The sequence below is a fragment of the Megascapheus bottae genome, chromosome 31, assembly GCF_031878675.1.
Source record: "Megascapheus bottae isolate mThoBot1 chromosome 31, mThoBot2.hap1, whole genome shotgun sequence".
NCBI lineage: Eukaryota > Metazoa > Chordata > Mammalia > Rodentia > Geomyidae > Megascapheus > Megascapheus bottae.
Window position 1 is genome coordinate 7,331,889 of NC_143539.1, and position 24,993 is coordinate 7,356,881.

Consider the following 24,993-nt stretch of genomic DNA (forward strand, 5'->3'; position numbering starts at 1 on the left):
GAGGCAAGATTTCTGGATGCTCTCTTCCCAAACGACTCATAGTGATGATACTAAGGGTGTAGCACAGACTTTATTTCCCAGTGCAAGGTCACCTCTCCCCCCAGCTCCCTGGTGGTAGGGACTGGGAGGCTGAGGGCTTGCAAAGAGAATAAGGCACTTGCAGTGGGGGTGGGGAGGCAGCTGGGAAGTATCTCAGCTAAGCTGGTCTTCATACTGCTTGCGGAAACAGTCACCAGCCGGGAAGAAGTCCCAACATCTTTCTTGGTACATCTTCCAGACGTAGGATTCCTAGGATCAGGGAGGGAGGGAAGAGTCCCTTGGTGACAAGGGACTCTCAAGTAGTTGATAATGGCAGAAACTTTCTACTGCCACCTGCTGAATGGTTACACTAAAGTTCCCCTTGTCCTTGACCTCTAGTCCTTTAACAACAACAAATCACAGGTCTTACCTGCCCTGTGTGTTCTGTCTCATCCTTGTTTATCAAATACATCAGGAAAAACCTGGAAAAGGGGGCCATGGAGAAATTTCAGAACCATACCTACCTACCTACCTTACTTACTTACTTACTTACTTACTTACTTACTTATTTATTTATTGTTTCATTCTGGCGTAGAACCCAGGGCCTCAGGCTTGAGCTCTACCATTAAGCCACACCCCCAAACCCACATCTTACCTTCCCATTGGCTAGCTGAGGACCCGCCCAGATGGACATCATGCCTCCTTCCCCAACAGACCAAACCTCAGTTACCTTGCCCCCTGGACATCAGTGACTACGCTCCACCCTCCTGATTGGCTAGCATCATCCCCCTCTCACATGTAATTGGCCAGGTTGTGTTCCTCTAGCGTGTGGGTCTCGAACCCATGTGGTGTCGTATCAAAGTAGTCACTGCCTATGCCACAGATGAAGCACTTGGTCTGTAGGTAGTGAAAGACATTAGAATTGAGGCCCATTTGACTCATTCAACATCCCACAATCCCTCTGGGTTAGCCCCAAACAGGACACACCTCCATATCCTCCTTCACTTGCTCTTGTTGGTCTCGGAGCTCCCCAAAAGCATCAATAATCAGACCTGGGGCGACAGGACACAAGATCAATGCCCAACTCAGCCCCATGGATTCTTTTTTATTTATTTATTTTTTTGCCAGTCCTGGGCTTGAGCTCAGGGCCTGAGCACTGTCCTTGGACTTTCTCAAGGCTAGAGCTCTACCACTTCGGGCTTTTTTCTATGTATGTGGTACTGAGGAATTGAACCCAGGTCTTCATGCATGCTAGGCCCAATTCCCGGCCGTGCCCATGGATTCTTATCTGAGGTCCTACCTCAGGACCTTACCTTCCCCCCACCTGGATTTCTCAGATTAAGACTAGATGTTGCTTGAGCACTTTTGTCTGTAGTGAGGCTTGAACTCAGTAGGGCCTGGGTGCTGACCCTCAGCTTTATTTGCTCAAGTCTGACATTTTACTACTTGAGCCACAGCTTTACTTTCAGCTTTTTGATGTTGTTCATTGGAAATAAGAGTCTCAAGGGACTTTTTTCTTGGCCTGGCTTTGAACTTGGGTGCTCAGATCTCAGCCTCCTGAGCAGCCAGAATGCCAGGGGTGAGTCCTGCCATGGAGTACTTTTTTTTTTTTTTTGCCAGTCCTGGGCTTGAGCTCAAGGCCTGAGCACTGTCCTTGGACTTTCTCAAGGCTAGAGCTCTACCACTTGATCCTCAGCACCACTTCCGGGCTTTTGCTATGTATGTGGTACCAAGGAATCGAACCCAGGTCTTCGTGCATGCTAGGCAAGCACTCTTCCACTAGGCCAAACTCCCAGCCCCCATGGAGTACTTTTATGAGACACTTAAAAAAAACATATATATATATATATATATATATATATATATATATGTGTGTGTGTGTGAATTATCTTGATCCTTCTGACACCTTGTGGTTGATCCCATGAATACTCCCATGTGAAGATGGTCATTTAAGTACCCAAGCGGGGAGGAGAGGCAGAGCCAGGGGTAGAAATCAGAGGCCTAGAGCTTTCTCATGGAGCCAGCCTGCCTCTGGGTATCTGAGCACCGACTCCCGCCCAGAGCCCCGCACTGACCCTGGATGATGGCCAGCAGGATGACGATGACGAAGAAGAAGAAGGTGATGTCGAAGACCACACGGTAGAGCTCGTACTCGTCCCCTGCTGGGTCCTCGATCTCGTCCCCTATGCCTCCTCCGGCCCGGACACCCACGTACATATGAAATAGATAGCACTGCAAAGAGGGCATAGGACTCACTGTCTCGTTCAACTTCATTGATTTATGTATTTTTGTGCCTGTCCTGGCATTTGCACTCACTCAGAGTCTGGACAATGTCCCTTAGCTTTTTTTTCCACTCAAGGCTGGTGCTTCTACCACTTGAACCACAGCTCCACTTCTGGCTTTTTGCTGGTTCATTGGAGACAAGAGTCTCATAGATTTTTTCCAGCCCTGGCTGGCTTTGAACTATGATCCTCAGACCTCAGCCACTTGAGTAACTAGGATTTCAGGTGTAAGCCGCTAGCACCCAGGCAAAGCAGAGCTGGGAAAAGGGTGGTAACAGACAACCCTGGGTCCTGATGTTCTAAGTTCCCATATGGGACAGCAGACAGTGACAACCCAGGGATGGGCCGGGACTGGGAGAGGAAGGATGATGGATCAAGATGGAGGCAGGGTAGATGGGGGAAGCACAGTATGATCAGTAGGCCTGTTGGCATCTGGGCTAGCCTCAGTGACAAGCCAGGCTTCCTGGAAGAGGCTCTGTCCTTTAGCTGAAACTAGAAGGTGTTGGGTGATTGGGTGGTGGAGAGCTGAAGCATGGTCTTCCCATAGTCACCAAAGCCATGAACTAAATCTCCCCCCCTCCCTCGCCTCTCCCTTTTTTGCCAGTCCCAGACTTGAGCTCAGGGCCTGAGCACTGTCCTTGGGCTTTCTCAAGGCTAGCATTCTACCACTTGAGCGACAGCACCATTTCTGGCTTTTTCTACATATGTGGTACTGAGGAATCGAACCTAGTCTTTGTGCATGCTAAGCAAGCACCCTACCACTAGGCCAAACTCCCAGCCCCTAAATCTCTTTTCTCAGCCCACCCCATGTCTCTTTATTTGATGCACAGCAACGAGTAGCCAGTCCTGACATGTGGACCAGAAGAATTGGGGTTTTGGCTCAGAGCCTAAAACTCCCGTTCTCAAAGTACTGTGGTGAACGTACGTGCAGCAACGTGCTGGGGAGGGAGGGGGACTTACTGTCATCATGTCATCACATTTCATGTCAGGTTCATCCTCATCCTCACTCTTGTTGTAGAACTTGCGGAAGAAGTTGAAGGCCACCACAGTATACAGGTAGACTACCACAGCCAGGAGGCCCACGGTCATCACCAGCTGGGGGTGGGTGTGGGTGGGTCAGCCCAGCTCCTCCCCCACCAGGCCTTCCACTCAGCCTCCAGTCCATGCAACACCCAGGCTCAGGCTTCCAGCCTCATCCCCTGCCAGGTTCTGGCCCTACCTGCTTCCCGTTATGAGTGACAGAGGAAAGGATGGTTCTCAGCGTCTTCACCCCCATGGCAATGTCCAGGAGGTGGGCAGCGAAGAAGAAGTTGTTGTAGTGGCCCAGGAGAGACATTACCATGTACCAGCCGAGGTACAGGAAAGACTGTGATACACAGGGGCTGGGGTCAGGGGACCTGTAACGGACACTGTGCATTTTGTGCTACCTGAGGTGGGGGTGGGTGTGGGGAGCACTCGGAAGCCATGGAGCACTCTAGGGAGAGGCAGAAAGCAACCTCTTCCTCTGCGGAAGGAAGCTGGCTGAGCTGGGGGGGGGGTGTACACCTGTCACACCAGTTACTTGAGAAATGGAGTCAGGAGGACCTGGAGTTCAAAGCCAGCCTCAGCTACATGGGAAACTGGATCATTTGTTGGGCCAGCCTGGGCTACATAGGGAGATCATGTACACACACACACACACACACACACACACACACACACTCAACCAACAAGCTGTGTAAGGACATCCTTGCAAAGCACTAGTGCCTTGCAAAACACCAGATTCTAAGTTCAAGCTATAGTGTGGGGGGGAGGGGGACCTGAAATCTAAGCGTACTCTGAGGTATCAAAGTTTATTCTAGGGACAAAGAATCTGAGTGAGAAGGTACCCCAAGATCAAAGGTATAAAGGAAGGGGCTCGGATTCATTCTTGGGTCAAAAACACTGCGGGGGGGGGGGGGGAAGGGACGGGCCCCGCCCTCTGAGTCCCTTCCACCTCAGGGGCTCCTCACATTGTCTGTGAATATGACTCCAAACTTCCAGATCTGGTATTTGACATCGATGGACATGAGCCTGTGGGCAGGGCGAAGAGGACAGACGGACCAGGGTTGAGCATCAGACTCTGACCACCTCCCCCGCCTGCCCCACCCCTCTGATGCCACCCAAGTTCACCAGGTGAGCAGCCCCGGGGGAGGCTCAGGCTTGCGTCCACTGTGGGCAGTGATCTCCAGTGAGGCCAGGTCCATGCCCAACAGCTCTGCAATCCGCTCCCGCCCAAAGATGTCCCCATGTTTATCCAGAACCTGTAGGAAACAGGGTGAGGAAGGCTCAGACTGGACTGGCTTCCATGGAGAGAGTACAGGGTTACCCTGGGCTTTTGTGAGAAATTGGGAGTGTACTTCTTTCGGGGGAGGAACTAGAGAATTCTACAGGTCCTCAAGGAAAGGTCCAAAAGAAGCTAAGGTCTAGCTGACTCAGTTGCTCCACTGGGAACATGTATTATATCTCAGGTAGATGGGTAAGAAAGACCTCTTCCCGTCTATGAACTTGGCTCCCCCATTCGCTCATACTGCCCCAGCCACACTAGCCTCATGGTTCTTGTGGCAGACCAGGTACATTCTACCTCAGGGTCTTTGTACTGGGTGCTTCCTTCTCCCTCCCCTTTAGATTTCTAGCAGATTCACTTTGGCACCTCCTTGTAAACCAGTAGAACTGTTTTTTGCTTTTTTGTTGTTGTTGTTTTTGCCAATCCTGGGGTTTGAACTCAGGGCCTGAGCACTGTCCTTGTGCTTTCTCAAGACTAGAGCTCTACCACTTGAGCCACAGCACCACTTCTGGCTTTTTCTATGCATGTGGTACTGAGGAATTGAAATTGGGTCTTTGTGCATGCTAGGCAAGCACTCTACCACTAGGCAAAACTCCTGGCACCAGGAGAACTGTTTTTGAGCCCTCCACACAAAACAGTGCCATGCTTGGCTCCCATTTTTTTATGTGTTATTTATTTAGCATGCTGAGGATCACATCTAGGGCCTTGCGCATTTAGAGGTATATGTATGTAGGTAGGCAGTGGCACTTAAACTCAGGGCTTGAGCACTATCCCTAGCTTTTTTCCCCCAAGGCTGGCAGCTTACTACTTGAGTCACAGCTCCATTTCTGGCATTTGGTTGAAGATAAAAGACTTATGGATTTTCCTGTAACTGGCTGGCTTTGAACTATGAGCCTCGATTCCCAGCTTCCTGGGTAGTCAGGATTACAGGCATGAGGTACTAGAACCTGGGTATGCTCAGTCCCTACCTAAATTTAAAACGGTGTTGCTCTGTAGCTAGATTCATGCTCAAGTGGTAGAGCACCTGTCTAGCAAGCTCTAGGCTCTGAGTTTAAATCCCTATCCCTTCCCCTACTCCCTACTATGTATACCAAGTCTTCACCCTGCTAGATGGCAGGCAGCAGAGTTTACTGAGGTCACCCCCATTGGAGGGGGAATATGAGAATCATCCCTATGTACTCGTGGGGAAACTGAGGTGCTCCTCAGATGGGAAAAGCCTTTTGTCCAAGGTTGCACACAGAGCAAATACTCGGCAATGCCAGGATGGCCAGGTAGTGGCACAGGGGACCCAGTGTAGAAATCCATCTTCTCTCGACCATGTCCTCTTACCTTCCTCTTGACGAACTTGTCCCAGTAGTTGCTGGGGAAAGACCTGCCGAGAGAGAGAGAGGAGAGAGAGAGGGTGAGAGGGAGAACACCATGGTTGGTGGAGATGAGAGCTCTCTGCCAGGCACACACAGAAATATGACAGGTCTGTGCTGCCTAGGTTGGCATAGGCTCTTAATGAATTATTATTATTACTATTATTATTATTATTATTATTTTATGTGCCAGTCCTGGGGCTTGAACTCAGGGTCTGGGCATTATCCCCCCCCTTTTTTTTTCAAGGCTGACGCTCTACCACTTGAGCCACAGCTCCACTTCCAGTTTTTTGGGTGGTTCATGGGGAAATAAGAATCTCATGGACTTTCCTGCTCAGGCTGGCTTTGAACTAAGATTCTCAGATCTCAGCCTCCTGAGTATCTAGGATGATAGGCGTGACAGCCTCCAACGCCCAGCTCAATGAATTCTTAAGTCTCATTCATGGGCCATGAGTGAGACTCACCTATGGGGACAAGGTTTAACATGATGATTCCTGGCCCCCAATTTGGAGACTGAGCTAGGGAGGAAACCCAGCGCTGAGCACGCTGCCCTGCCTCACACCCCGAGGTGACACTAGACACCTACGGTGTGTTCAACACTAGGCGGTCCCACTGTCCCCTCACGTCATCATCTTCAGGCTGTTCTGTGATATAAAGGCCATCGAACTCCAGCTTTCGGGCTAGCTCCTTTTCCCGCTTGAAGATCACCAAGGGCACCTAGGTTGAGGGAGGGGGAGGGGATCAGTCACCTTTCAAGATCACCCACTTGAGACTCTGCTGGAGCCTGTGTGACAGGCTCCCCATGGCAGAGGAGCTTTCCAATGAGCTGGGGAATGGTGCCTCATGCCTGTAATCTTAGCTACTGAGGAGGATGAGATATGAGGATTGTGGTTCAAAGCCAGCCTGGGTAGGAAAATCTGAGACTTTAATCTCCTATTAATCATCAGAAAACTGGAAGAGGTGCTGTTAATCTAAGTGGTAGAGTGCTAGCCTTGAGCAAAAAGACCTCAGGGACAGGGCCCAACGCCTGAGTTCAAGCTCCATGACTGACAGTGAGAGAGAAAGGGGGGTTAGAGGAAGAGAGAAATGGGGAGGCACCAGCAGAGGGGGTGAATGGGATGTGGAATCTATATCCCTATTAAACATCTTTATTATGCCTGAGATCGGCTTTCCAGGTGCTGGGATTACAGGCATGTACTACCACACCTGACTCACCACAGACCTTAATACACTCAGTGACAAACATGTAGAATATTCCCAATGACACAGAAATTAGCAAAGATATCCAAGCACAGGAAGGGGGAGGGATGTGAAGTCTTGGTTTTGACTCCCTCAAGCCATCATCTGCACTTAATTGACTGCCATCTTCGCTACAGACTCCTATTTGTATTTTCTTTTCTTTCCTTTATTTTATTTTATTTACTTATTTTTTTGTCAGTCATGGGGCTTGAATTCAGGGCCTGGGTGCTGTCTCTGAGCTCTTTTAAAAAAGTTCAAGGCAAGTGCTCTACCCCTTAGAGCCACCTCTGGTTTTCTGGTGGTTATTAAAGATAAGAGTCTCACGGATTCTTGTGCCCATGCTGGCTTTGAATCACGATCCTCATATCTCAGCTTCCTGAGTAGCTTGGATTTTAAGTGTGAGCTGCTAGTCCCCGGCCCCAATTTTTCTCTCAGTATCTCATCCTTATCTCAACCTCCCCCCATGCATTCAACCACTGCGAGAGCTCAAATTCCACCCCATCCCCCAAGTTCTACCCTAGGTCCTCTTCCCCAGTGCCCCAGCATCTTGTCCCCGCCCCCACTCCTGCCAGTCCCTGCCCTTAGGACCCAGTTATAGAGCCCACCTTAAGGCAATTGTAGCCAATGATACAGAGGAAGGCAACCAGTGTGTGTAACAGACTCAAGCACCGGAGGGCAGGTTCCATGTAGCCTGTGCTTTCTTCCAGGAAATAGTACACCATGTTTTCATCCTCATCACCTTCCACCTCCTCACCAGCCCCCGAGCCCCAGCCAGAGCCACCGCCAGACCCTGCTCCCGACATCTCTCCAGCTGCGGAGCCCTCCATAGCATCTTCTCCCGGTGGCGAATCTGAAACCTAAAATCACGACAGAGATCCATCAAGGATAGGGACCCCCGATGTCCCCAGCACCTTGTCCGTCCCACCCCCAAATCACTGGTATATGCTCAGCAGTCACCATTCCTGAAGTTAGACTGGGCTTCTAACAGAGATAGGCTCAGCTGAAATGTCAATCAAAATGGAGGGGTGGGCCTAGAACAATAGCAAATCAGACTCTGCCCTGGGAATTGGTCCAGAACTGAAATATGGGATGATTAATTGGGGAGTAAAAGGACTTACAATGCAGCCTTGTGCCTGTGGATCACACTTGTAATCTAATGTACTCAAGAGGCTGAGCTCTGAGGAGCACAGTTCAAATTCAGACTGGGCAGGAAAGTCTGGGAGACTCTTATCTCTAAGCTCAAATGGCAGAGCACTAGCCAAGTTCAGGAACAGTGTCCAGGCCTTGAATTCAAGCCTTAGGACTGGCATAATTTTTTTTAAAAAAGAAAAAAGATAAAGAAAAGAAATTAAGTCAAAGAATAACTATGCGCCTTGCCTGATATCATGGTGAAATCAGGACTTGATCTCCCAGAAGGTGGGTTCTGACCTCTCTCTACCTGCCCCTGTGTCCTGTGAACTAGTCCCCTGGGAAGGAGCTGAGGGTCCCTCTGTTCTGTGAGCTGCTCACTTCCTCCTCCCTACATTTCTCTTCTGAACTAACAGGAAAGCAAAGGAGTTTTGCCAACTCAGTGAGTTGTCCTGTACCTGGCACAGCCTGGGCCACAAATAAAACAACTCTAACTCCTGCTCCTCTGATTCCCATGGGCACTCACATATCTGTCCCAGAGGGACCCCACACAGTCCCAAGCCCCACGTATCCAGCCTGAACCATCCAAAGGATGCTAGGCCCCGTATCTTATATTCAGCGCAGGGGCCTGGGAGCCTGTGAAAAGCTGAAGATCTTCCTTCCCCACCCCACAGCCTAGACAAGGACGTGACCCACGTGACCAGTACCTTATAAAACAGCAGGATGAAGTTGATGGCAAATGCCAAGAAGAGGGCAAGGAATCGCAGTGTGTAAAAGTTCCTGGAGAGGTAATTCTGTGAGAGAGGTGGGGGGGAGGAAGAGGAAGAGAGAGGGAGAGTGAGCGAAAAAGGAGAAGAGAAACAGAGAGAGAGAGAGAGAGAAACACACTCAGTCTGATCTCTTCACTGGCCCTCTAGTCCATCACTTACCCACCTCAATAGCCAACCCCACTACCTTCTACTTATTGAGTGCTTATTGTATACCAAGAGTTGGGTATAGAACTGTATATGCACCAATCTGTTTCATTCTTACTACAGCCATACCTGCTGTTAGGCTTATTTTATAGACAAGAAAATGGACTCAGGGCCCAATTATAGGCTCATGCCTATAATCCTAGCTACTCAGGAGGCTGAGATCTGAGAATCATGGAGTCAGCTCAGGCAGGGAAGTCCATGAGACTCTTATCTCCAGAGAACCACCAAAAAAGTTGGAAGTGGAGTTGTGGTTCTATTAGCTATGGCTAGTGGTACAGCACGAGCCTTAGGATCAGAACCAAAAAGAAAAAGAAAAGACTGGGTCTGGGAATGTGACTTAGTAGTAGAGTGCTTGCCTAGCATACGTGAAAACCCTGGGTTCCATTCCTAAGTACCACATAAACAGAAAAGGTCAGAAGTGGTGCTGTGGCTCAAGTGGTAGAGTGCTAGCCTAGAGCAAAAGAAGTTCAAGGACAGTGCCCAGGCCTCAAGTTCAAGCCCCAGGACAGAAAGAAAGAAAGAAAGAAAGAAAGAAAGAAAGAAAGAAAGAAAGAAAGAAAGAAAGAAAGAAAGAGAGAAAGAGAGAGAGAAAGAAAGAGAGAGAGAGAGAAAGCAAGCAAGCAAGCTTGAATTCAGGTACCAGTGGCTAAAGCCCGTAATCCTAGCTGAGGCTAGATCTCAGGAGGCTGAGATCTGAGGATCATTGTTCTAAGTCATCCCAGATAGGAAAGTCTGTGAGACTCTTTCTTTCTTTTTCCTATTTCTTTTTGCTCACTAGTGGTGGGGCTTGAACTCTGGGCTTGGGTGTTGTCCCTGAGCTTTTCAGCTCAAGGCTAGCGCTCTACCACTTGAGGCACACCGCCACTTCCAGTTTTCTGGTGGTTAACTGGAGATAAGAATCTCTTGGGCTTTCGTTTCCAGGCTGGCCTTGAACTGTGATCCTCAGATCTCAGCCTCCTGAGTAGCTAGAATTATAGGCGTGAGCCACTGGCACCTAGCGTGTAACTCTTATCTCCAATTAACCACCAGAAAACTGGAAACGGTGCTGTGACTCAAAGTGGTAGAGCTAGCCTTAAGTAAAAGAGTTCAGGGACAATGCCCAACCCTGAGTTCAAGACCCATGACCAAAAAAAAGGAAAGAATAAAGAAAAGAGGCTCAGGGAGATCATGTTTGGTTCAACAACACATAATTGCAGACCTGAGCTGATGATGATGATAGTCTATATGAGGAATGGAACCCAAGGCCCTGCATATGCTAGGCAACCTCTCTGAGCTACATCTCCAGACCCATACCTGAGAATCAGTAGTCTTGCTCCTGCGTCTACACCCCAACCATTCTATGCTGGCTTCTAGGTGGTTTCCCATTGTTTTGTTTTGTTTTGTTTTTTTGCTAGTCCTGGGGATTGAACTCAGGGCCTGAGTCCTTGGGCTTTCCTCAAGGCTAATACTCTACCACTTGAGCCACAGTACCACTTCGGGCTTTTTTTTTTTCTATGTATGGGATACCAAGGAATTGAATCTGGGTCTTCGTGCATGTTAGACAAGCACTCTACCACTAAACCAGTCTCCAAGCTCCCTGTTTTTGTTTTGATACAGGGACTAGGACTTAAATTCTTGGCCTAGACGCTGTCTCTTAGTTTTTATGCTCAAGGCTAGCACTCAATCACTTGAGTTACACCTCCACTTCCAGCTTTTGGCAGTTAACTGAAGATAAGAGTCTCACAGACTTTTCTACACAGGCCAGCTTCTAGCCATGATTATCAGATCTCAGCCTCCTGAGTAACTTGGATTAAAGGTGTGAGCCACCAGAGCCTGGCTCCATCTCTTCTTTTTCTCTCCACTTTTCCCTGCTTCTCTCTTTCTTCCCACAAACTCATGATATGGCCTTCTGTTTAATTTGTGTTTCTCTCATCTCCCATGGCGGGCTAGGTGAGAGGGAAGACTAAACTCCATGTCTTGGACATTCTGCCTTCTCCCAGGATGGATGAGAAGATGGGGTCTTCTATAGGAATCCCTGAGTGCTCAGACCCCTGGAAGAGCTGAGGTCATGTCTTAGTCCAGATGTAGAAGGCCAAGCAACAGAACACACATGGGGAAAGGCGAAGTTAGAGCCTTGGCTGGCTGCATTGGGCCTAAGCAGGTGGGGCTGGAGGAGCAAAAATGTAGAAGTAGGAATAGGGACCGGGGGTGTCAAGTGAGAGTCACTTGAAAAAAATACCCTGTTGGGCTCAAGTCTTGGCCCCTGTCTGAAGACAGCTCTGCTCCCTTTGCCAGTCTGGCTTTCTCTCAGACATGAGTATGTCATAGGTGAGTTCAAGACCAGTGTGAGGAGGACAGGTGGGCACAACACGGTTTCTCTGGGAGAAGAGGTTTCAGTGAGTCTTTAGGGAGCCTCACCAAGAACTTCACCCTCTGAACTTCCAGCTCCCCCCAGAATTCCGAGCCTGCACCTCCAGCTTCTTCCTTCTTTGGAGGGGGTGGAGGGGGTGCTGTCTTCTTGGGGGGCTCCTCTGATGGAGGCTCTTGGACTTCTTCCTTCTCTCCGTTCTCAGTACTGTAGGGTAGGGTACAGGAAGAGGTCATGAAGTACCTGGGCAATTCATTTGTTTAAAGTCATTCAGCAAGGGCCCTACCTGTGGCCTAGCCCAGATCTAGAGATGCTGGGGACACTCAGCAATGAGACATCCTTTGGCTCTGCCTTCATGGGACAACCGAGGGGGAGCAGTGCTAACAATGATGAAGAAGGCAAGGACCTAAGCGAGATATCTGGTCAACCTAGGAGGGCGCCATGTAGCAAAACAGACATGGACAGGTCTAGTGGTGAATGCCTATGAGCTCTACTCAGAAAATGGAGATAGGAGCCAGATACTGGCGCCTCATGAATGTCATCCTAGCTACTAAGATCTGAGGCTCTCAGTTCAAAGCCAATCCAGACAGGAAAGTCTGAAACTCTCATCTCCAATTAACCACCAGAAAACTGTAAATGGCACTGTGGCTCAAGATAGCTGAGCATTAACCCTGAGCATAAGAGCTCAGGGATAGAACCCAGGATCCAAGTTTAAACCATGTCTGACTAAAAAAGAAAAAAGAAAAGCAAAGCAAAAAGAAGAGATGGGAGGATCAGGGTCCAAGGTTGGTCTGAGCAAAGCACAAGAACCTATTTGCAAAACAAACTAAAAGTTAAAGGACTGGGGGGCCTGGCTTAAGCAGCAGAATTTCTGGCTTAGCAAGTTCAAACTCCAGCATTGCCAATGAACAAACAGACAAATAAATAAATGGTATCCTGGAGGAGACACTCAAGCCTGAGTAGAAAGAACTAGAAGACTCAGGATGCTTGGGGGAAAAGTGTTTCTGGAAGTGGGAAGAGCTTGGCATTAAAGAGAACAGCATTTATTTATCAGTTCCTTTGCATGGAATCGTTCCTCTGTGTCCCTGGTCTGGGATCTAGGGTGACCAAAATAGCTTAGTGGCTTGACCCCAGGAAGCGCCCAGTGTAGGAGGGAGACGGTGACAGGGCCTCAGGTCTCCCCTTCTTCCCTGAGACACTTACTCAGCTTTCTCTGGTTCAGGCTCTGGCTCTGGAGGCTGTTCTTCTTCCACTTCTCCATCCACCTGAAGACAGGACACAGGTCTGAACCTTCTCAGTGCTGTCCTGACTAATCCTACACTGGGCCTCTGTCCCATCAACTCATCCCCCATTCTCCCCCTAACAAGGAGGGATTTTCTCCTTCATTCTGTTATTTTTCTTTTTCTTTTATTTTTTTCCAGTCCTGGGCTTGAGCTCAGGGCTTGAGCACTGTCCTTGGACTTTCTCAAGGCTAGAGCTCTACCACTTGAGCCTCAGCCCCCCTTCTGGCGTTTTTCTATGTATGTGGTACCAAGGAATCGAACCCGGGTCTTTGTGCATGCTAGGCAAGCACTCTACCACTAGGCCAAACTCCCGGCCCATTCTGTTATTTTTGTGCCAACACTGGGGTTTGAACTTAAGACCTTGGTAACTGTCCCTGATCTTTTTCACTCAAGACTAGAACTACATTTCCAGAGTTTCGTTGGTTAATTGGAGAGAACTGTCTCATGGACTTTCCTGCCCAGGCTGGCTTCAAACTGTGATTCTTAGATCTCAGTCTCCTGAGTATAGCTAGGATGACAGGTATGACTCCTGAAGTCCAGCTAGGAGTTTTCATTTTCACTCTACAGGAGGGAAACTGTGCAGGGTCAGGCTGACTTCATGGACAGCCTCTGTCTGCCACGGCATCTCACCTCTTTGACAACCACAGACCAATATGGTAGTTACAGCTTCTGGCCCTAAGGATGCTTTGGAGGTCTTTCTTTGGTTTGGAGGTAGTGGTGGTGGTGGAGCCTGAACTCAGAGCTGAACCTCTGTGCTCAAGGCTAGTGCTCTACCACTTGAGCCACAATGCCAGTTCTGGTTTGGCGTGGTTAACTGGAGGTAAGAGTCTCACCTGGACTTTTCTGTCTGAGCTGGCTTGGAACCATGCTCCTCAGGTCTCAGCCTCCTGAGAAGCTAAGATTATAGGTGTGAACCATTGGCACCAAATGGAGCCATATTTATTGAATGGGCTAATTTTTTTTTTACAAACCATCTATCTGTGAGGGTCCATATATTTCTTTCCTAGGGTCCCTGACCCTTGTCTTCTTGGATCTTCTAAAACTTGGTTCCAATTTCCCTGTGACTTGTTTCTGGGACCCTGGCTGCACTTTGCTGCAGATGTCTTTCTCCTTCATGCTGGGACCCCCTCTCTAGGTCTCTTTACCTAAGGGTTTCCATCTTCCACCAGCTTATCTCCACCCACCCATGGTCTCTTCCTCCCACCCCATCACTCAGCATCCAGATGCTCCTATGAGCTCCAGCTCACCCCCAGCTTCCTCTTGAGGATTGGGGAACCTTCTGGCGTGGGTGGCTCTACTGGAGTTGTGTCACCCATGTCTCCAAGACCACCAGCCCCTTCAGGCCGGAAAGGACTCCCATCAGCCACAGCCACGGTCCCATCTGCACCGCCCTGTCGGGCCTCGTCCGAGGCGGCCTCTTCTTCACCTGCACCCTCTGGAGTGTCGCCCTCGCCCTCGCCAGGGCCTTCGCCATCGGCATCACCTCCTGGCCCGGTGGGCTGCTGGCCGTGCACCTCGTCGCCAGTGGGGTCAGGCATGCCCGCCAGTAGCTCAGTGACGGTCACTTTCTTGGCACTGTCTACCAGGCCGCCGCCAAAGAGGGAGCCCCAGAGCAGACGCAGTGCGCCCGCCGCTGCCCCAGCGCCCGCGGATCCCGAGCGGGCCACCACCGCCCAGAGCAGAGCCGCCAAGGCCGTGGCCGCCTCCCGCGCCGTCAGCCGCCGCAGCCTCCGCACCCGCCGCCGCAGGCTGCGGTAACTGAGCCCCCGCAGGGCCCGGCCCGTGGCAGCTGCCAGCCGGGCAGTGACCCCGGCTGCCACTGCGCCCCCCGTGGTGCCCTCGGGACCCGCCGATCCCTCCTCCGGGCCCTCCGGGCCCGCCTCCAAGGCCCCCTCGTCCTCCGTCTCCTCTGGTTCGCCCTCTGGCTCGGAGATCTGCGCAGCGATCTGCATCTCGAAGATGGTGTCCTCGCAGAAGCTCACGAACAGTTCCATCTTCTCAGACTCGCCGCCCTCGTTCACCACGTCGAAGATGAACTGGCGCTTGGACTCCTTCACCTGCGGCGCATGCAGAGCGCAGACAATGCCATCCGTGGGGGCTGCGGCCACAGAGACGCAAGGCCCAAGCGCCCAGCTCCCCTGGCTCGCATCTGCCATCCTAGCTACTCTGGAGGTTGAGATCCCAGGACTGGGGTTCAAAGCCAGGCCGGGCAGAAAAGTTGGTGAGACTTTTTTTTTTTTTCCTTCTTTTTCCTTTTGTCGGTGGCAGGGCTTGAACCCTGGGCCTGGGGCACTGTCCCTGAGCTGAATGCTCAGCTCAAGGCTAACACTCTACCACTTTGGGCCACAATGCCACTTCTGGTTTTTCTGGTGGTTCATTGGAGATAAGTCTCCTGGACTTTGGTGCCAAGGCTGGTTTTGAACCTCGATCCTCAGATCTCAGCCTCCTGGGGAGTTAGGATTATAGGTGTGAACCACAAGCACCCAGCCTGGTGAGATGCTTATCTCCAATGAACCACCAAAACACTAGATATGAGCCAGACACCACTGGCTTATGCCTGCAATCCTGGCAACTCAGGAGGCTGAGATGAGGGTGCAGGTTCAAAAACGAGACCAGGAAAGAAAGTCTGTGAGGCTCTTACCTTCAATAAACTACAAAAGAAAAAAACAAACAAACAAAAAAACCCCATTGGGCCAGGAGTAGAGTGACCACCTAGCATGCGACTCAGGCTCGATTCCTCAGGACCACACACATAGAAAAAAGCTGGAACTGGTGCTGTGGCTCAAGTGGGTAGCACTCTAGCCTTGAGAAAAGTCCAAGGGCAGTCCTCAAGCCCTGAGTTCAAGCCCCATGACTGGCAAAAAAAACCCCAAAAAGCCAGAAATGGAGCTGTGGCTCAAGTGGTAAAGTACTAGAGTGTTTGAGAAAAAAAAAAAAATCCAGACAGTGCCCAGGCCTGGAGTTCAAGCCACAGAATTGGCATGCAGGCACACACACGCACATACACACACACAGAGCCAAAAGTGGACGTGTGGCTTAAGTGGTAGAATACCAGCTTTTAACGAGAAAGCTGAGATAGCAACCAAGCTCTGCCCTCAAGCCCTAGTACTGGCACAACAACAACAAACAGTAACAAAAACCCAACAGGTAGGGTAAAAGTGTGCCATCAGTGAACAGCCCTGGAAGATCTGCTCACCTGGGGCATCTCCCACTGGGCGCGGTTGGTCTCTGAGATCTCGAAGTAGATCCGCTCGATGCGACGAGATGCCCCCATGATCTCGATGCGGCCCAGGTAGGGCCGGAAGTACTCGAGGATGCTCTCGGCCAGCTCCAAGAAGGTGCGCAGGCGTGGGTCATGGGGCACGTGCTCGGACAGGTTGGTCAGCAGCACTGCCACATTGAAGCCGATGTCACGAGCTGGTTCCTGGAAGCGGTTGGCGAACTCCTCGCAGTTGATCATCTCATTCTCATCTGCTTCAGAGCATGAAAGCAGGAACTGGATTTCTGGGCCAGTGAACTGCTTCTGGCTATCCATAGCCTAGGAGTGAGTAGGAGAGGTCAGAGGGGATGGCTTAGAACCCCCAGTGCTTTGCATAGAGTAGCAGACAAAAGTAAAAGGCCAGGGGCTGGGAGCATGGCCTAGTGGTAGAGTGCTTGCCTAGCATTCATGAAGCCCTGGGTTCGGTTCCTCGGTACCACATACACAGAAAAGGCAGGAAGTGGTGCCTCCAGGACTGGCAAATAAATAGCTAGAATCTTACACCTAGCACCCAAGGCAAGGAAGGCTGTTGCAAGCTGTCAAAATACTGAAATGCTCCATTTCTTTCTTTCCTTTTTCTTTCTTTCTTTCTTTCCTTTTTCTTTCTTTCTTTCTTTCTTTCTTTCTTTCTTTTTTTTTTTTTGGTGCTTGTTCTGAGCCTTGAACTCAGGGCCTGAGCACTGTCCTTGGACTTTCTCAAGGCTAGAGCTCTACCACTTGAGCCACAGCACCACATCCAGCTTTTTTTCCCCCCTTTTTATAGGGTACCGAGGAATCAAAATCAGGTCTTACAGCATGCTAGGCAAGCACTCTACTACTAGGCCAAACTCCCTGCTCCCGAAATGCTCCGTTTCTTTTCCTTTCTTTTCTTTACTTGAACTCAGAGACTAGGAGCTGACCTTTAGGGTTTTTTTTGTTATTGTTTTGTTTTGTTTGTTGTTGTTTCTCTAGGGAGGAGAGTGGTGATCTTTTACTTGGGGCACACCCTCTACCCTCTTATGTGCTTTAAAATTTTTTAATATAATTGTATGGTTATTATTAAGGTGTTGTGCAGAGGGGGTTATAGGTAACGAGTACATTCTTTTTTTTTGGACAATGTCACCTCTTCCTTTGCTTTCCCAGTTTTCCCCTCCCATCCCTGCCCACAAGCTACATAGTTCATTGTCCACATGGTGTCTGCTGAGTACTATGCCTGCATTTGTTTATCCTTCCTTCCCCCTGTTTCTGTGCCCCACATTGCCCTCCCATAAAACAGGAAAAAACATCAAAAAACAAAAACACATACCACCACCACCAACAGAAAGCCCATGTTTCCATTTCCTGAAATTAGGTGTTTTTTTTGGGGGGAGGGGGGGGTCATGCGGCTTGAACTTGGCTTGGGCGCTGTCCCTGAGCTCTTAAGCTCAGGGCTATTACCCTACCCCTGGGCCTGGGCATTGTCCCTGAGCCCAGCAGCGCAAAGCTACTGCCCTACCCTTGAGCCAAGCCCCACTTCCCATTTTCTAGAAGTTAATTGGAGATAAGCTCCTTTTGTGCCTAGGCTGGCTTTGAACCTTAATCCTCAGATCTCAGCCTCCTGAGTAGCTAGGATTACAGGTGTGAGCCCACTGCACCCTCTGAAATTAGTTTTGATAAATAGTATTTTAAATGTTCAGACGCCTTATGCTTTTGGGTTCCTCCCTTAAGAGTATCTTCCTTTAGTATCACTGTTTGTATGTGAGTGCCTAGAGTATAATTTATTATGTCCTATATACCTTAGATTTAGCCTCTACATGAGAGAAAACATGCACTGTTTGTCTTTGAACTTGGCTTACCTCAGTCGTATATACTTTTGCAAGCAGTTATTGAAAGCAATTTTCTAAATGTTCTCAACCACACCAGCAGTAAGAATGTATTTTACAATGTGACTCAAAAGAAAAAAAATTCTAACTTCCTATGCAACCGTACGCTGCAGTGCACTCTCTCTCTCTCTCTCTCTCTCTCTCTCTCTCTCTCTCTCTCTCTCTCTCTCTCATTCTCCTCCTCCTCCTCCTCCTCCTCCTCCTCCTTCTTCTTCTTCCTTCTTTTCTGTACAACTGCATGCTGCAATGTCTTTCCTTTCCCTCTTTTTGGGCCCATTCTGGGAACTCAGAGCCTTGGATCTGTCCCAGAGCATCTTTTACTCAAAGTTGGTGCTCTATCACTTAAGCCACAACACTACTTCTGGCCTTTTTGGTGATTAGTTTGAAGATAAAAAGTCTCATGGGGGCCAGGAGTGTAGCCTAGTAGAATGCTCACCTATCATGCATGAAGCTCTGGGTTCGATTCCTCAGTATCACATACACAGGAAAAGCTGGGAGTGGTGCTGTGGCTCAAGTGGCAGAGCACTAGCCTTGAGCAAAAGTGTCCATGGACAGTGCCCAGGCCCTGAGTTCAAGCCCCAGGACTGCCAGAAAAAGAGAGAGAGAGAGAAAAAAAAAAAACTCTCATGGACTTCCCTGCCTGGGCTGGCTTCAAATCATAATCCTCAGATCTCAGCCTCCTGAGTTGCTAGGATTACAGGCATGAGCCACAGGGACCCAGCCCCTACTTTATTTTTTTAAAGATGCTAGTCCTGATTTACTAGATTAATTTCATGACCTGGGATGGGCTGCAAAATACAGTGTAAGAAATGTTGCCACAGTATGAATAGAAGTGAATATTTTTTTATTGTTCTAAGGAGTGATCTGTAAAAAGCTGAGCACTTTGCAAGATGCTTTCTAAATGAGTAAGAGGTTTTGCACAGCATGAAAGGTTTTAGAAACCACAGAGTGTGGAGACAGAATCACACAGGAACGTCTCGTTTTCTTGCCCTGCCTCCAGCCACCTGTCTCTGCCTGTGATGACCAGTGGGACACTGATCTCTCTCCCCTCTACACAGGCCTGGGACCCATCACTCTCCAAATGAGCCCTATGATTTGCCTCTCTCTCTCTTTGTGGGTTGTGGAGCTTGAACTCAGCCTGGGCATTGCCCCCTGAGCTCTTCGGCTCTAGGCTACCACCCTACCCCTTGAGCCAAGCCCCACTTCCCATTTTCTAGAGGTTAATTGAAGATAAGAGTCTCAGGTCCTTTTGTGTCCAGGCTGGCTTTGAACCTTGATCCTCAGATCTCAGCCTCCTGAATAGCTATGCTGTTCTCTTTTTGTCATCATTTATTTGCATATTTTTGTTCATTTGTTTGTGCTAGTACTGGGGTGTGGACTCAGGTCCTGTGCACTGTCTTTCAGTCTTTCTTTCTATCTATCTATCTATCTATCTATCTATCTATCTATCTATCTATCTATCTATCTTTCTTTCTTTCTTTCGGTCATAGGGCTTGAACTCTGGACCTGGGTGTTGTCCCTTAGCTCTTTAGCTCAAGGCTAGTGCTCTGCCACTTGAGCCATAGTGCCACTTCTGGTTTTCTGGTGGTTAACTGGAGTCAGTTCCTAGGCTGGCTTTGAGAAGTGATCTTTAGATCTCAGCCTCTTGAATAGCTAAGGTTACAGGAGTGAGCCACCAGTGCCCAGTTTATTTCTTTTCTTTCCTTTCCTTTTTTTTTTCTTTTTTAATTTTTTTCTTTTCTTTTTTGCCAGTCCTAGGGCTTGAACTCAGGGCCTAAGCCCTTGGGCTTTCTTCAAGGCCAGTGCTCTACCACTTGAGCCACAGCACCACTTCGGTTTTTCTGTGTATGTGATACCAAGGAATCGATCTCAGGTCTTCATGCATGCTAAGCAAGCACTCTACTACTAGGCCAAACTCCTGGCTTGCATTCTCTTCTTGAAGCACACCCTTTCCACAGGATATGGCTGAAGCCTCTGAATGCCAATGCTGAATGCCAGCTGCACCAGTGATTGTCAAATCACCAATATCTAACCCTAAGTGTTCTCCAGAATTCAGATTCTTTGTAATATTTTTTTTTTGCCAGTCCTGGGCTTGGGCTCAGGGCCTGAGCACTGTCCTTGGACTTTCTCAAGGCTAGAGCTCTACCACTTGAGCCTCAGCACCACTTCTGGCTTTTTTCTCTGTATGTGGTACCGAGGAATCGAACCCGGGTCTTCATGCATGCTAGGCAAGCACTTTAACCACTAGGCCAAACTCCCAGCCCCTTTTGTAATATTTTTTAAACATATGCTGCTCCCAAGACTAAGAATCATGATTCTCCTACTTCCACCTCTTGAGTAGCTAGAATTACAGATGTGAGCAACCAAGTCCAATCTCTCAACAGCTAAAGCCCTAGCTGATGTCTTCCCACAATGGAAATGGCCCAAATTGAACTTCTGATTGCAAAAGCTTCCATGCTCCTACCCACCCATCTCACAGACAGCAGCTCCGCCCACCTAAGTGCCTAAACTGAAAGCATTGAGTCATCCATGATTCTGCTCTTTTGTCCCTCCACCCACATCTGATTTCTCAGTAAATCTGTCAGCTCTGCTTTCAAAGTAGATCCAGCTACTATCTATTTCTTGCCTCTCTTTGGTCCCCATCCCCCTTAGACTAATGACAGTGATTTGCTTTGCCACAGGCTCCAGCCACATGGTACTCTAGCCTTACCTGAGGCCTAAAAAAATCCAGGGCCAAATGTTGAGCTATAAAATGTCATGAGTTGCCCGGCACCAATGGCTGTAATCATAGTTACTCAGGAGGCTGAGATCTAAGGACTGCAGTCTGAAGCCAGCTCAGGGAGAAAAGTCCCCTGAGACTCTTTATCTCCAATAAACTACTCAGCAAAAGCCACAAGTGGCACTGTGGTTCAAGTGATGGAGCTCTAGCCTTGAGCAAAAGAAGCTCAGAAACAGTGCCCAAGTCCAGAGTTTAAGACCCAGGGTTGGCAAGAAATAGAAGAAAAATTTAAAAAAAGTTGAACAGTGCTGCTTGAACATGCATATTCTTGCCTACTACAGACCCAAAGCCCTGGGGCTAAGAGACCATAGACTGAAATGGTTTGCATTTGTCACACGAACAGTAAGGCAATTAATACAGGTAACTGTTAGAACTGTTGATAATAATTCTCACTTGCATTCATGTACCTCATTCTCCAAACAACACCCAAAGGGTCTGGGGAGTATGACTCAGTGGTAGAGCATTTGCCTAGCACACCTGAGGCCCTGAGTTCAATTCTCACTACTGTTTCATCCCACCTTACAAATAAGGAAACTGAGGTTGGCAGAGAGGTCTCTCAACTCATATCAGCCAGGCAAGAAGTCATGGCCAGGATTCAACCACCCGCTAAGGTGGAGAACTCACCTTCTGGAAGTCCTTCTTAGAGATGAGACCCCGGGGGTCAGTGACATAGTCCTGGAAGGCCTCAGAGCCTACGATGTCCTTGAGTTTCAGGAACATGTCAAAGAACTTGAGGATCATCTCCACGTTGGATGAGGACTCCACGAGCATGTCTACCATCTGCCGGGCAATCGTGCCATTCACCACATTCCCTGTGGGAACTCCAAGTCAGTGCAAACCCAGCACAGCATCCTTTCTGGGGTCGTCCTGGGCCTGCCTTCTTTCTGCAGCTCAGAAACCAGCTGTGGCTCCCCAGGACCCACCATTGGGCTCATACTCCCAGACCAGTGGCTATACCCCCTACAAAGGGTTACTTCGTGAACTGTGCCAGCCTACCTAGTTCCCACCTGCTCCATTTATGCTTCTCTCTCTTCTTTCTCTTTTCCTGTCCAAATTCTTTTTTTTTTTTTTTAAAGTCAGTCTTGGGGCTTGAACTCAGGGCCTGGGCTCTGTCCCTGAGCTCTTTTGTTCACTCTACCACTTTGAGCCACAGCAACACTTCTGGTTTTTTCTGGTAGTTCACTGGAGATGAGTGTCTCACAACCTTTCCTGTCTGAGCCAGCTCTGAACCATCATCATCAGATCTCAGCCTCCTGAGTAGCTGAGATTACAAGCACAAGCCACCAGCACCCATCCCTCTTCTTTCTCTTTTGGCAGGACTGGGGTTTGAACTCAGGGCCTCACACTTGTTAGGAAGGCACTCTGCTGCTAGAGCCACCACCACACCCTGTAGTTCCTTTTTACTTTGGTTTTTCAGGTAATGTCTATTCTTTGTGTTGTTGTTCAGATTGACTTTCATATCCTTCCTTGCCTCCAGATTACAGAGCATCTTCTGCTAGAATTACAGCTCTGTACCATCATGCCAAGCTGTCTACATCTTCCACTATCTGGAGTAAGCATCAACAAAGCTAACTGTGGGCGACAGATATCATGCCTTGCATAATTTCCTGACTACCCTGGTTTTACACATGTGGATCAGATTATGAAAACTACCCACTCCACATAGCCAGTAGATGGCGGAGAGAGGGAGGATCTGAACCCAGAACTGCATGACCTCAGAGCTCATAGACTTAAAATCTCTCTCTCTCTCTCTTTGATCATGGGCTTGAATTCTGGGCTTAGGTACTGTCCCTGAGCTCTTCAGCTCAAGACTAGTGCTCTACCATTTGATCCATAGCACTACTTCCAGTTTTCTGGTGGTTAACTGAAGATAAGTGTCTCGTGGTCTTTTGAACCGTGATCCTCAGATCTCAGCCTCCTGAGTAGCTAGGATTACAGATGTGAGCCACCATGCCTGGCCTATACCTAAAATCTTTACAAAGGTCCTTAGATGAGGGGCAGGGGGAACCCAAGAGGAAGACAGTAGGAAGAGATGAAGACTGTGGAGAACTGGATTTTATATACTCTGTAGTTGGCTTGAAGCTCTAGCTTATTTTGGTACCTGTTAATTTCTTTATTTTAATTAATTTATTGAGACAGAATCTTACTGTGGAGCCCGGCTGGCTTGCAACTTGAGATCCTTCAACCGTTATGTTGCTTGTTTTACCAATCCTGGGGCTTGAACTCAGGGCGTGAGCACTGTCCTTGGGCTTTTTCCTCAAGGCTAAATGCTGGTATTACAAGGTATTCTGTGCCTCTGCCCCATCCCCAGGGTGTTGCTTACCTTCCAGTAGGGACAGCAGCATCACCACCATGTCCTTTTGAAGATCTAACAGCTCCTTCAACAGCTCGATCTGGCTGGAGTCCTAGAGATCCACAGCCCCACTGGGTCAGGGCCGGCATCTACAGAGACACGGCCCTCGCTCCCAGCTGCTTCTCCTCCCCAACAGGTCTCCTCTCTCCCCTCTTACCTCTGAGGGAGCCTGAGTCCTGACATGTTCCTCGAAAGCAGGGGAGGGGGCAGAAATAAGATTGTAGGGGTTGGGGGGAATATGGGGGGGAAGCACTCCCAGAAGATGTTGGGGGGCATTAGACTGGCAGAGAGGGAAGGGGAGACATGGAGAGCAGACATTCAGAGCAGAGAGAAAGACAGAGACAGAAACAAATGCTTAAGCCATAGACCCAGAGCTAGGAAGGAATGAGTACCCAGAACAGTGCCTGGTCTATGGTTGGTACTCCACATCCACAAATCATTGGACAAGTAAGACTCTGAGTTCCGGAGGTTGGCTGGGGAGACAGCCACTGTACTTTCTGGTAAGCCATTGTGGAGAACTTAAGAGTACATGGTGTTCCTTGAACAGTGCCTAGTGTATGACACATGGAATCTTCCACCACGAAGTTCAGCTTCCTAGCATTTAAATTGAGTCACACAGAGTTGTTGTTAATATGTGATCATTCTTGACCCACATAGAGCTCATTTCATATAACTGCACCTGACAAAGTGGGGAAGGCAAAGGAAGACAGAAAAGTGGTATGTCAGGTTCCTTTGACCCTCACACTAGCCTGGGGAGTTGCTAAGCTATTCCAAACACATTTGTATTCTGAATTAAGTTTCCAATATCCCAGAGTCTCCGTAGGGACGGGGTGCCTACCCACAAACCAATCTATGTTCTCACATAATCACTCTATTTTCTTTCTCTTCCTTCCTTCCTTCCTTCCTTCCTTCCTTCCTTCCTTCCTTCCTTCCTTTCTTCTCCCCCCTCCCCCCGATTCATGATGCTTGAACTTTCCCTGAGCTTCTTTTGCTCAAGGCTAGCATTCTACTACTTGAGTCACAGTGCTACTTCCAGACTTTTCTGTTTATGTGGTACTGAGGAATCAAATCCAGGGTGTTCAGCATGCCAGGCAAGCACTCTACCACTAAGCCATATTCCAAGCCCTAATCCCTCCATTTTCAATTGGGTTCCCCCTTAACCCCACTCTGAGTTGTCCCAGTTAACCCCACCTCCTGGTTCACAGGCCCAAGTCTGGCCAAGTACAAGAAGCTAACTACACCTTCTGATTCTGGGGGAAGGTCCATGACTAGGCCTGGCCAATTAGCATTCTTTTTTTTATTTTTCTGGCTACATGATTGGTTCAGGAGTGGGCATATGACCCAACCAAGAGTCCAGTGAGAGAATTTCAGATCTTTTTGCTGGAACTCTCAGCATTGAACTTAGCTCTCAGCTCTTCCCCTTGGAACCGAATAAATGGAAGTTCAGGTCACCAATTCCCCAGTCTGTAAGCTTCTGCTTGAGAGTAAAGCCAAGGAAGACAAAGCGACATGTCTGCTGATGTAATTCTGAACTCCAGATCTATGATATTAACTGACAAATTCATGTCCCCTAAGCCACAACATCTAATGATTAACTCTGGAGGACTTGGATATCTGACCAGCATTTTAAGATTCTATCTACAGTCACTTTAACTCGGATGACACTGAGATAGTGAGCTCTTACTTCAGTGCCTATCAGAGAAAGAAGACAGGGTTTCTGGAAGTTTTTATGGTATCTTTGAGTAAATTAGAAAAGAAAAAAAAAGTCCCCTTTCCCAGGCTGCTTTCTGCTGGGAAATAGTATGCAGAAGACTTGACTGCCAT

At 48.8% G+C, this 24,993-nt stretch overlaps 1 protein-coding gene across 2 annotated transcripts in view; it reads right to left on the bottom strand.

Moving 5' to 3' along the window:
- Positions 1-60: 60 nt before the first annotated feature.
- Ryr1 (ryanodine receptor 1) overlaps positions 61-24,993 on the bottom strand; it is a 103,444-nt gene continuing 78,511 nt past the window's right edge. For both annotated transcript variants that reach the window (XM_090322103.1, XM_090322104.1), the window contains 19 exons: positions 23,140-23,221; positions 21,441-21,628; positions 16,134-16,475; positions 14,185-14,994; positions 12,858-12,919; positions 11,705-11,861; positions 9,041-9,127; positions 7,811-8,062; positions 6,553-6,683; positions 5,935-5,977; positions 4,452-4,582; positions 4,292-4,352; positions 3,520-3,666; positions 3,261-3,395; positions 2,094-2,250; positions 1,006-1,070; positions 815-915; positions 449-500; positions 61-288 (listed from right to left, as the gene is read on the bottom strand). In XM_090322103.1, coding sequence (XP_090178229.1) covers positions 193-288; positions 449-500; positions 815-915; positions 1,006-1,070; positions 2,094-2,250; positions 3,261-3,395; positions 3,520-3,666; positions 4,292-4,352; positions 4,452-4,582; positions 5,935-5,977; positions 6,553-6,683; positions 7,811-8,062; positions 9,041-9,127; positions 11,705-11,861; positions 12,858-12,919; positions 14,185-14,994; positions 16,134-16,475; positions 21,441-21,628; positions 23,140-23,221 — 3,099 coding nt within the window. In that variant the 3' untranslated portion in view covers positions 61-192. The remainder of the gene's footprint in view (positions 289-448; positions 501-814; positions 916-1,005; positions 1,071-2,093; positions 2,251-3,260; positions 3,396-3,519; positions 3,667-4,291; positions 4,353-4,451; positions 4,583-5,934; positions 5,978-6,552; positions 6,684-7,810; positions 8,063-9,040; positions 9,128-11,704; positions 11,862-12,857; positions 12,920-14,184; positions 14,995-16,133; positions 16,476-21,440; positions 21,629-23,139; positions 23,222-24,993) is intronic.